Source organism: Pelodiscus sinensis, chromosome 9 (assembly GCF_049634645.1).
Source record: "Pelodiscus sinensis isolate JC-2024 chromosome 9, ASM4963464v1, whole genome shotgun sequence".
NCBI classification, from domain to species: domain Eukaryota; kingdom Metazoa; phylum Chordata; order Testudines; family Trionychidae; genus Pelodiscus; species Pelodiscus sinensis.
In genome coordinates, this window is record NC_134719.1 from 10,358,780 (window position 1) to 10,371,643 (window position 12,864).

At 44.2% G+C, this 12,864-nt stretch overlaps 1 protein-coding gene across 2 annotated transcripts in view; it reads right to left on the reverse strand.

Annotated features, from left to right (window-relative positions):
* LRP8 (LDL receptor related protein 8) overlaps window positions 1–12,864 on the reverse strand; it is a 304,738-nt gene that overhangs the window by 51,230 nt on the left and 240,644 nt on the right. For both annotated transcript variants that reach the window (XM_075936002.1, XM_075936001.1), the window contains one exon: window positions 6,648–7,016. In XM_075936002.1, coding sequence (XP_075792117.1) covers window positions 6,648–7,016 — 369 coding nt within the window. The remainder of the gene's footprint in view (window positions 1–6,647; window positions 7,017–12,864) is intronic.

Genomic DNA, 12,864 nt, shown 5'->3' on the forward strand with positions numbered 1-12,864 from the left:
AGCAGCAAGTATCATAAAGTGCAAGCAAAGGCACAGCACCATATAGGATGCACAATACAGACGGAGGATGATTTCACTTGACTGAATTCTAGCACGCACAGAATTGAGGCATGACCTTTTGTACAATGACAGCTGCAGCAGCTCTGGAGAAGTGGGGAAATCCAGCATTTATAATAAATACACTATGACAAAATATAGGCTGTGAGGTGGTACCACCACCAGCAGCACCTACTGCCAGGATAGCCTGGTCAAATGCACCCCATAAATACATGAACATAAATCTTTGCAAAAAACACCAAGGGGAAAAACAACTTTCCCTTGCAACAAATGGTATCCTAGCAGCTAGAACTTTATCAAGATCAAATTCCGGAAGCTAATAGTGAGACAATTAAGTAGATGGGAGACTTCAAAAGCAACATCTGGCGGACCTACTGGATCCATCAGTTCCATATTCTTCATTGTAGGTGGAACTCAGCAATAAAGCAATTGCCCAACCCAATCCTACACTTACTCAAGTTAGTACAATTTTTGCCACTCAGTTCAACTAAGGACCTGCAGTTCATCAAGTAATTTGGGATCCTCAAGGCAAAAGTCTCCATGTACCTTGAATATATGTATTTATTCTGAGTAGTAATATTAGTAACAGTAACAAGAATCCTAAGTTTAGGTTTATTTTAAAAAGTTAAACAAACTTACTACTACGACTTAATACTTAGTCCTGCCATGAGTGCAGGAACTGGAGTAGATGACCACGTGAGGACCCTCACAGTCCTATGATTCTATGATACAGAGAAATGTTCCCAGTTTTTAATGAAATATATTTGTAGGAAACCCAAACCTAATATTGTACATCTGCATGAGAATTTGAGGGGGAAACTGTAAACACGCTAGTTTAGAGTCTTTATCCATGCTGAATAGGCAGCAAAATGCATGAATACAGATGCAAGATGGTACAAAGACTTAGTATGAAAAATAACCCACAACATTTTAAGTTAGCAAAGTACAGTAATGAGGATAATGAAGCAGATGTTTGAAATGTTTGATTTTCAGAGGTGCTGATCACTTGTATCCCAACTGACCCAATGGGAACTGCAGGTTCTTAGCACTTCCAAAATACAGCCACTGAGAGCCTTACCTTTGGCATCCAACACTTCTGACAATAGTGCTTAACGTTTGCGAACACAAAAGCCAAGGAAGTGGACATAAGCAAAAAAAGAACCAGAAAACTCCCCAACCTGGGGTTCAACATAGTTCCTATAAACCAGTAATTCCCAGCCTCTGGTACTGTAGGGGGTCCACAGAAAGTTTAAAATAGAAATTAAAATAAGTGTACGGAACCTCTTATTGCCAGCACATCTTTCAGCCCATGTTACTTCCCACGGCTCAGGAAGCAGCATAGGCTAAGGGACATGCATGCTGCATACACAGCTATATTGTTTGGGGGGTCCGTAACATTTTAATAGATTGAAAAGGGGTCCGTATGCTCAAAAAGTTTGGGAGCCACGGCTCTAAACATATCTCCAACTGTCTCTCGAGCAGTCAGCTTACTGCTTGTTCCCTGAGTATCTGTGAAAGTGGACTGAGCAGCTGAGTTAGATTTATTCTTTGGTTTCCAAGGACCAGGTAGTCCCCTAAAACTATCACAGGTGACAAGAACATTTCATTTTTTTAAAAATTCTTCCACTTTTAATCACCAAAAGTGTAACAAAGGGAGCTATTTAAAAAATGTAACTTTACAAAGTTCATATAACCACAACAGTATTACATCTGCAATGACGTAGCAAAGGCTATTCTGGTAGGGAGTTTGCTAGGGGTTTGCGAGGTGGTGGAAGAATGGCCAGGTGCCTTTTTATAAAGAAATTGGGACTGGCTGCATGAATACAACAGAGGCATTCCCACTACAACAGGAAACCCCGTGTTAGAGAGGGGGGGCTGTGTTTTTGCAGAGCTTCTCAACATGCAGAGCTTTGTTTATACGCACCAGCTGTTCAGAAAAGTGGGGTGATATTTTGGAGGGTTAAATCAATGGGAATCTCAGCACTTTTATTGCTCCTCTTCAGTTCCACAAAATAGAAACAAAGCAAGAACCTGTTAAATTAACTGCTACACATAACACAACTACGCTTTACATTTGCAAATTCTGGACAAAAAGACAAGCAGCTCAAATTAAACATGCACATTCCAGGCTCAAAGCTGGTATTCATCTTGCCAATTACCCGAGTGACGCACAGGGGCGTTTGCACCAAACAATTTCCATCGGAGGCATTTATTACCTTTTAAAAATAAGTCGCTTTACAGTTTTATGGCAATTTTCATGTGCTTCTTAAAGCACTTTTCAGACATTAACTAAGCCTCAAGATAAACCCTATTTTATGGATGGGGGGGACTGAGACCTGGAAAGTTGGAAGCAACACAAAAAACTGTTGCAGTGTCAGGATTAGCTCTCAAGAGCCCTAATTCTAAGCACTGTCCAGTACTTCCTTTCTGTGTGTACAACCTGAATTTTAAAGGAGAACATTTAAGATAAACAGGTCTGGATCGTGAGGATGATACATCTAAACTATAGTTAATATTAGAAAAATACATTTCAGGTATATGTATTCAGGAACAAGCACCTGTCACAGACAAGTTTCTATTTCCATTCTATTTTATTTATCTCCTTCTACCAAAACATTTTCACTAGTTGTCACCCTCAATGAGTAACCTACTCTTCCATTCATTCAAAATGAACATGACAATAAGTGACTGATGCTGGCCTCAAGACAGTTTTTTTTGTAAGTTGTCAATGCCCTACTAATATGTATAATACAAAAAAACCCATTAGCTGCATGTGAGGAAAAGATGTAACATTAATATCTTCAGTCCTTAACTTAATCTAATCAGATAAATCTATGGTATTTTTAAAATACCTACTGTATATCAGAACACCAGGCAATGGGTGCCACATCATGTATTTATAACTTCCTCTGTCTTTAATTAAAAAAGGACTTAGAAAGTTTAGAGAAGACCTCAGTTGTCTGGGCCAGATCCCCAATAGGTGATAAATCAGGTTAGCTCCCCTGAAGTGATTTACAGTAGCTGAGTATCTGATTTATTTCCCCGGAATTGTTTGTTCAGAAGGGTATCACCAAACAGTTTAGTTCTCCAATGTCACTTTTAAAGCTGTATAATAGATGGTCTGTCCTATTTTAGACGTGTGCTTTGGAACATACACCATCTACTGTCACTATTTGGGTTTTTATGGTTAGTCTAGGAATAATCAATTAAAAACAAAGAGCCACATATCCTCTCTCCTCCGCATTAAAGGTCCCCTCTCCCGCTACATACAGGATCAATTATACTGTTATTCACGCTGGTTTTACAGTAGCAGGACTTCATTTGCTTCAACTAGGCCTCTTTCATGTGGAAAAAGAGGGAAGGGAGCTCCATTTTACCTATACTGGATTGAAGCTTGTCTGTAAATAATCCAACTTCAGAAGCCAATGCCAGTCCAGCAAATGTACTTTAAGGTTCTCAGTTCACTTACTTAAACTGTAAGTTCTTTGAGGCACAGTCTGTCATTTTGTTCGGTGTCTGTACATCACCTCGCACAGTGGGGTCCTAGTCCATGACTAGAGCTCCTACGTGCTACAAATAATAATTGTGCACAGAAGGTATCAGAATCAAATGTACACTAAGAAAATCCCACTTAACCAACGGGGAGTTTATACCTGAGATACTGTAACCTGCCCCTGGGTATCAGTGTTGCTGAAAATACTGAGGAATAATTACCTGGGAGTAAAAAGAAAAGCACTTGCTTTAAAAATCGAAGCGACAGCAACACAGCTACCACATACACTAGGACAGTTTGTGGGGTGTGACAGACCTTTCTGACCTACCCCAGGTCATGCTTTCTTTGTACAGTGACAGGTCAAAATGTCCTTGGTGAAAGTGAATTCAGTAAATAGCATATACTCAAATGGCCAACTAGGCTTCTCAAAAGTTTTTATTCTGGAAACTCACTGTTCTTTCAAGTGCTCATACACCCTTCAGGAATGTGAGCATTTTGCATGGACTATTAGATTAGTCGATAAGGGCACCTCTGCCTTTAAACTGACGCATCAGCCCCAGTCCCATGCGGTGCTGCCGCTTTGAAATACCGCAGGGGGCCCACATGGAGCAGCACTGCACGGAGCCCAGGGTCAGTTGGGGAGTTCTCAGCTGACCCTGTGCTGCATGCGGCATTTCAAAGCAGCAGCTCCATGTGGCGCTGCCGCTTTGAAGCAACCTCTCCTCTCTCCTCCCTCTTCCTGCCTCTTTCTGATAGACTAGTCGAGTAGTGTGTCAACTACCTGATAATCAAATGCTTATTTGTTAAATTGTTGACTAGTTGTCCACATCCCTAAGCAGTACAGACACGCACACACATTCCTCCAGGGGCTGGGAGATTAAAAAACCCTGCAAAAACCCAGTTCTTGTTTCTCTACATCCTTCCCCCTCCCAAGAGCCCAGACAAAAGAGTCAAACACCCACAACCCCTCTCTCTCCAGAGCCCCGCAATGGCCCAGATACCCGCCCCTCCTGTCTCCCAGAGCCTAGCCACCTGCCATCCTCCCCTCCCAGAACCCAGGGATGCAGAGGGAGAAACAGCCTGATGTTCGGTCCCAGGATGCAGAGTTTCCTGCACAGGCGCTCCTTCCCTCAGGGCATGCTGAGAGCTGAAACTGCCCGGAGCCCTCAAACTCTCTCTCCCTGTCTTCTAGGTGTGAGCTGGGCTCTGTTGTGCCAATGGCCCCTAGTGGCGGCTGGCAGCATTGTAACCCACGGGCAGGGGCAAATAAATTCTGCACACACAACATTAATTTCTGCAAAATCTGCACTGTGCAGTGCTAGGAGTAGATATTCCTGAGCCCATCTCGAACGGCTATTTTGTTGCTGCCCACACTCCCTTTGATTTTCTGTACACCATCTCTTTCTCCTGCCCCGGCCACCCACGCCTTGTTCTCCTCTCCTTACTCTGAAGAGCAGCTCAGAGGTGATTCTGCATTTCCCCCTCCCATCCTGAAATACAGCTAGTGGTGCCCGGGGCTTCCACTTCCTTCTTTTCCTGTTAAAGGAGCTACCGCATTTGCTCTGCTTAACAGAAAACCTAGCTGCCTTCTCGTACAGACTCTTTTCAAGCTGGGACTGTCCTACTAGCTTCACAGGCTGAATTTTTCTGCCATGCTGGGTGCAATGTCTTTTTGGATAATAACACTATTGCTCCTTAACTAAAACGTTCAGTCCTCACCGTTGGCTGTGGCCCTCCTCCCCAGAGCTGCCCACCTTTCAGCAGGGCTGTATGTATGCAGGTAGCTGCATATACATTTCATTTCATCTCAGAATTGTCATTATGAATATTTCAACTAAACGTTTGCTCCATTTCCCTCTTGGTCTCTCTAGGTAAGTGACCAGTTTGAACATTTTAGTGTCTGCAAATGGATAAAAAATTCACAGCAAAATATGTGAAATACACAAAGCTAACTGAAAATAAATCCATTATTTATTAGCTCTGTGTGTCTTTAACAAGCCACACTCTTCTACCAAAAGGGCTTACATTTTAGAGCACAAAGTGCATTTAGAGCTGGCTTCTTCAGAGATCCCTTTATTGATTGTCTTGTTCAATGTAGTCTGGATTCACAGGCAGAAAACTGTTTTTTTGCTTTAACATAGATGTTTCTAACCTGTGACCTCCTGAGGTGATCTAGTGGTTTTCAAACCTGTTCCCACTCGCTAGCTCTGATTTACAACTGAAACAGATATCTTCAGTCACTTGCTACTCCTCCACAAACCACTCCACAACCAAAGAGGTTGGGCAAGGGGTAAATTGATCACAGTCTATAGGTGCCTACATGTAACATAAATATATGATAATGGGCTCTTCAGCCTAGCAGGAAAAGGTATCACACAATCTAATTACTGGAAGTTGAAGCTAGAGCAGAGATTCTCAAACTTCATTGCTCCGCAACCCCTTTCTGAGAGCAAAAATTACTACACAACCCCAGGAGGAGAGACTAGACAATCACAATGTCCTTTGCAGTCTTGGAATTTATGAATCTTCCCCACCCTACGTTTTTCATCTGCTTTGCAGTCCTGTAATATTCTTCTACAATAATTAATCCCCCCCAACCTAAATGCTAAGAAGTTATGGGTCAGTTTGTATCATGCAGGCCTAGCACTGAACAAGGGGCAGGGTACAGCCGCCCTGCCTGTGAGAGGGTTTGCGACTCTGTGAAGGATATTGCCACCTGGAAAGCTGGCACTCTCCTCTTCACCGCTATCAGAGAGGCTTACATTTAACTCACTGCAGGAGCTGCTGTTTAACTCTCTGAGCCTCATATCAGCCTCTGACTTCGCACTGACTGCACCGTTATTTGCAGCCAGAGTCTCCTGCACTCAGACTTGTCCGTGCAGGTTATTTTGGTAATTGGACCCTTAGATACACAGTCTGCAGACACAAATACCCAGTTTGAAGGCATGAATTTGCTGCAGCAAACAGGTCATTAGCAATCTTGGCTGAAAACGTGGCTTTTAGTGGCATCCTGAAAATGTTTTCTCCTGCAGGGAAATCTTTACCCACCCGACACCCCCCATCTCCTCACCCTGCTTAGCCCCTGAAGGGTACTTACGGCAATCCTGCTCGTCTGACTTGTCTTTGCAGTCCTCGTCACCATCGCACTTCCAGTTCAAGTGAATGCACTCCCCATTGCCGCACCTGAATTCGTGGGCCGCACAGGTGTTCAGCACTGGAGGCTTGACTTTGTAGCCACATTTCTCTATCGATTCGTCTGACTGGTCTTCACAGTCGGGCTGGTTGTCACAGACCCAGGGCTCGGGGATGCACATGCTGTTGTTGCACTGGAACTCGTTAGGGTTGCAGGTGAGTGGCGAGCACTTCCTCTCGTCACTGCCATCGCCACAGTCATTATCGCCGTCACACACGAAGATCATGGCGATGCAGGTCTTGTTACTGCACTGGAACTCACTGGAAGAACAGACTTTGGGGTAAAAACAAACAGATGAGTTGGGAGACCTTCAACTTAGTCCCCATCCTTGTCACAACCCCAGCGCACACAGACTCTGCTTTGGATAAGCCCAACACTGCAGCAGGCTAGGAAGGAAGGGCATCAGCTAAGCTATGTGGTGTCCAGACCAGGAACAGATGGAGAGTCACTAGTGAGGTGCATATGAAGTCCAGCCAGGGCCAAAATAGCAGAGTTGCAGTAGACTAGCATGAAGGATCATTAACACAACTGTGTATGGAACCCAGAAGCGGAACAGTTTGAAGCAGAGGTGGGCAATAATTTTGCAGGGAAGCCTCCCCAAGAATTTCGGTATGTGGTCCCAGGCAGTGCTTTTCTATGGAAGAGGTGTGGGGCCTGGGACTGAGTTGGAGTGTCAGGGCAGGGACTGGGGTGCAGGGTGGAGTTTGGATGCAGGAAAGGGCTTATTTAGTCTGCAGAAGAGAAGAGTGAGGAGAGATTTGATAGCAGCCTTCAACTTCCTAAAAGGAAGCTCCAAATTGGATGGAGAGAGGCTGTTCTTTGTGGTGACAGATGACAGAATAAGGAGCAATGGTCTCAAGTTGCAGTGGAAGAGGTCTAGGCTAGATATTATGAAAAACTATTTCACTAGGAGGGTGGTGAAATACTGGAATGGGTTCCCTAGGGAGGTGGTAAAAACCTCTAGGGATGAAAATTCTAAGTCCCGGCTTGACAAAGCCCTGGCTGGGATGATTTAATTGGGGTTGGTCTTGCTTTGGGCAGGGGGTTAGACTCGATGACTTGCTCAGGTCCCTTCCAATCCTAGGATTCTATGAAGAGCTCTTCATGGCACTAGACTGAGCTCAAGTCATTGCTCTCACTTCCTGACTTTCATGTACACCAAATTCACCCCCCACCACAACCCCACACTAAGCAGATTTCAGAATTTCACAGTGTGTCTTGTTTTGGACATATTAAGTGGGATACACAGGGTAAATATTCAGTGAGTTGTGCAGGGATTAGCTGCTGAATCATGCTGATAAGTCTCTCCACACAAGGTACTGACTATTTTCCTTGGAAGTCACCATTCAGCATTTACATACAAATGAGACTTTTCTGAGCTATGAAGGAAAACAGATTTCTTCCTTTGCATGCCTGATTTATCACAGAGCCAGAGCAGTTTGCTCAAATTAAACTTTCAAATGTCCAACAATGGTCACTTTTACTGCAACAAAAAGAAAAACAGCCCCTGGGAAGAATTCCCTATAAAAACTTCTAATTGGTACTTTTAATTTATTCAGTTGTTAAAAAAAATCAGTTTCAACAGCTTCAAAGATCCAATGGAAAATTATGTTTTTTATAAATTAGATTAAATGAAATAATCTGTCTTGAAAACTCCTTCTTTTAATTGCACTCTGGAGATTTCTGTCTTCAATAGCAAAAGTACTTATTGCCACTTCTGCATAGCTCCTGTGATAAACCACACTGCTGAAGGCACAGCATGGGAAGTGCATCCAAAAGACAACAGACTCTACTACACAGGGCTATATACCCATGCTTTGAGGGCATGGCAAAAGAGTGCAGAGAGAATTATCTAAAGGTCACATCTACACTATGAGGTAAGGTGTGATTCCCAGCTGATACAGACACGCATCCTAGCTCTCATCAAGCTAGTGCACTGCCTGAACTGTGTGGATACACACTCAGCACAGCTATGCCACGCTGTGGCTCACACTAGGACAGCTACATATTTCTTAGCACGTTAGCTTGACAAGCAGTAGTATATCTACGTGAGCTGGGACTCGCCTCCAGCTCTAAGTGTAGACATACCCTGACTGTATTAAACAGAAATAGTCTGTTGTTTTCACCTGGCAACATAAGCTCAGACTGCTTGCAATAGAATTTTTAGTGTATAAACTACCTAACTCCTGAATTTACCAGACTGTTATGGGCAGAGAGCACAGCTGAATTTTCTAGCTTGTGGAAGTGCTTGTGTTTTATCTAATGAATCTACTCTGATATGCCTTAAAGAGTCCTTCTTCCCTCCCTGGGTCAGTCCCGGCAAACTCAAGTTCTTTCTACATATCTGAGCATTATTTTGGCTCCCGCCACCTAAGTGCCAAAAGGACAAGCCCATTTGAGAGAGGAGAGATGTTTTCCATTCTTGGTAGCATCTCACACTGGGCACCAATGGAGACAGAATTTGATGTATCAGGGTTTTTTTATTCAGTGTGGCAAATTCTATGCTTCTGTTTTTAAATCCCACAGCATCAAATTACTAGTGAGCTAGAATTACAAATTACTAGAGCTACCAAGCATAGCTAATTCTTGCTTGTTAGGGGTTGGTGGCTGAAAGGGGCAGGGATGTCTTACCAATAAGAAAATTATTCAGATACCAAAAACAGTCAAAGGAACATAACCTTGAGCACAAACCATTAGCTCTTCTATGGATGTAATGAAGCAGATTTGTAAAGGAATCTCAATTTCACTTTCAATTCCATGGGTGCAATTTTATAGCTGCCATTAAGTGCAGCTAAAAATTACAGCATTTGGTCATCTAGTTACCTGATTTGTTAGGACACTCAGGCGGAGAGATGTCTAAACACTAGGAACTGCTTCTAAAATTACTTGCATGGCAGAGTCAGAGTTCATTAAAAGAAAAGGCTTAGTAGAGGCTCAGTCTCTACTTGTATGTCTGTCTTCCACTCACAAACATTTACACTGTACCTGTCTTTTGACAAAGTTCTAATTGTGCTTATTTAGCTACTTTGAGTAACTGGCAGGCACTTATATAACTGCAAACAAAATGCCCTATCAATCTTACTGATCCGTCTTCATCTCTGTAATCCAGCAGCAGTTTCAAATGGGTCATGTTAGGCACTTTGGAGTATTAATTTGAGGTAACACAGCTATAGCCTTACTGATCTGACTGAAGAGGAATGATAAACATGAGAGCTGCAGTGAATACATGCAGATAACATTAACAGATCAAGGCTGAGCTGAGGAAATACATCAAAATAAATGTTAGAAAAGCTCTCTCAGAAAAAATAAGCAAAGTTTGCATAAGCTCTTGATCCCTAATATTTTGGCAGGGTTGCAGCAATTTACACACTACAGCTGTGAAATAATTTCCTTCCCTGGACTGTAATGAACACATCTTTCTTCCTTGTTTTCATTACCCCACCTCTGCATCTTCTTATGTTTGTGTGTGTTGCAGGTCTCTCTCCCTTTTGAAATTTGCCAAGTGTGCAAATTAGGGATGGCAACATGTATCCATGGAAAATGGGGGTCAGTCATCTACAGACAATGCACATTAATATAGACGCTCCTCCTCCCCTATACACACAAATCCCACCAAAATAAATAATGTGTAGAAAAATCTCAGCCAGAGAAGAATAAAAGCAATTTTGCTTTCATGTCCCTTCTGAGGACTTCTGCAGTGAAGCTTCTGATTTCCTAGCTATTAATTTGCAAGCGTATGATTATTGTGTTTTGTTTTTAAAACGTGAATTCAGATCTGATGCAAGATGCTGAATAGGACAGTACTAGAGAGCGAAGTCCTCTGTCCATTGAACAAGAACAGCATGGGCAGCAGGCATCTACCACTCCACTCATGTGTCTCATTTTTAATACTTGCCCAGAAGCATGTGTAGCTGCCTCAGTGCTGACAATGGGCACAAACTGCGCTTGTGCAGACAAAGCTCCAGTGGCAACAGCTGTCCTTTACTCTGGGCAGAATAGCTAAGAAGCAACAATTACAGTAGGTGCTGCTAGACTATTGGTTGTTTTTAAAGTTTTTTCCAGTTACAGACTAACGCGGCTGCTCCTCTGAAGCTTTTTAATTACAATGGCAGTTCATGTGATGTGGTCATCAGGCTACTATGGACTGGATTGGTACCACTGACTCATTTACACAGGCCTCAGCCAGAATTCTGCCTGGGCAGCATATGACGACACTGTAGTGGCAACACCATAGAAAGATTATTCCCCCTGCTAGACACATCTGGCTCCATTGGCTAGGGAAAGGGAGCTATGGTTTCATATTCACACTAACGACATTAAGGATTAGTCGACAAGTCGATTCCCTCCCGCCTTGCTGCCTCTGTGAGAGGCAGCAAAGGGGGGAAGAAGAGGATACTTCAAAGTGGCAGTGCCGCACAGAGCCTATACCGAGCTCCGTGCAGTGCTGCCTCTTTGAAACGCCGCCATGGCATTTCAAAGCAGCAGCACTGCATTGAGCCCAGGGTCAGCTGGGGACTCCCCAGATGATTCCAGGTTCCAGCACAGCATTTCAAACCGCTCAGAGCCCCCAGCTGATCCCAGGTTTTGGGGAAATGCCGTGTGGAAGCCAAGGTCAGCTGGGGAGTCCCCCGCTGACCTCAGGCTCCATGCGGGCGCTGTGGCTCTCAAATGCACAAGAGCTCCCTCTGGGGACTCTAGTACATTTCAAAGCTGGCATGCCCGCATGCAACCTGGAGTCAGTGAGACTTCCCACTGGCCCAGGGCTGCACGCAGTGTTCCGCATTCCTCCTTTGAAATGTACAAGAGCCCCAATGGGGACTCTTGTACATTTCAAAGGAGGCATGCGGAAGTGCCTATCGACTCATCGAGTAGTCGATGGAAATTCCATCGACTACTCAACCAGTAGATTACTCGATACTTAATATTCTTAATTCACACTATCCTGTCCCGCCCATCCCACTTCCCTAGAGCTAGATTTTATGAAGAGTGCTAGAAAGAAGAAAAGCCTGCACTCTATAGCCATGCTGTGGCTTGCTGTTGCATTGGGCTGAAATAGAGGGAAGGTGCCTCCTTGCATTCTCTCTGTGCCTATACTAGGGATGTAAAAAGTTGTTTAAAAACATAACAGTGTAACTGCTAAAAATCCTAGTGGTTACACGCACTGCGTGTATAAAACTTATGATTTATGAAGTATAAAGCTTAAGCAAGCCCTACTCCGGGGAGGCTCCACTGCATGCTCTGCATCCCCTGCGCTCTTGCAACCTGAGAAGGGGAGGGGCTGGGCCAGGCCCACCATGGGGCTAGCAACTCTGCACAGGGGGCCTGTTGGGGCTGGAGCAGCCCTCCAACCATAGCTGGTTCCGCAGGCAGGGGGCTGCTCCCAGGTAACCATTTAATTGGTTACCTGTTAACATCCCTGGGTCACATTAGATGTAGAGATTGAAATAACCTTGAGAAAGTTATGATGGAAGTAATGCCAAAGGTCACCACTGAAGGGATAACCAGCACGGTGATGGGTTTAATGGCATGCAGCAGATCCCTGGAAGGTTGGGTGCTGAGAGCTCAAAGTTGGAGTGGAGTGAGACGGCCTTAGGAAATTCTGCTATGATGTCACCTGGAGGGGGTTCTGCTGCATCCTCTCCCCCCCTTCATGGCCACCAGTTGCCTTGCAAGCATGCCATCCCTGTTAGCCCGCTCTTGTGAGCCCTTTAAGAACTCCACACAGTCTCTCTTTACCCTCAACCAGGGCTGGTTTAACAACAGAAATGGTACCAGAATCTCCAAGGTCCTAAAATAAAGTCCACACTCATAACACAAAAGTTTATGCTTAGCCCTGATGCTCTTGCCACACAGAAGTCTTCCTCTGTCCTAGTCTGCACCACTCAAAGCCATCAGTCCCAATCCCTACTGGCTGGATCTCAGACCTCTAACCCTCAGCCCTCATGGTGGGCCAGTCTCAGGCCTTTCAGCCCTGAAGAAACAAGCCACTCTAATGCATCATCAATATTCAGGCATGAATACATGGATTTATTTACAGGCAGTCCCCGGGTTACATGGATCCGACTTACATCGGATCCTTACTTACAAACTAGGTGAGGCAACCCCGCACTAGCTGCTTCCC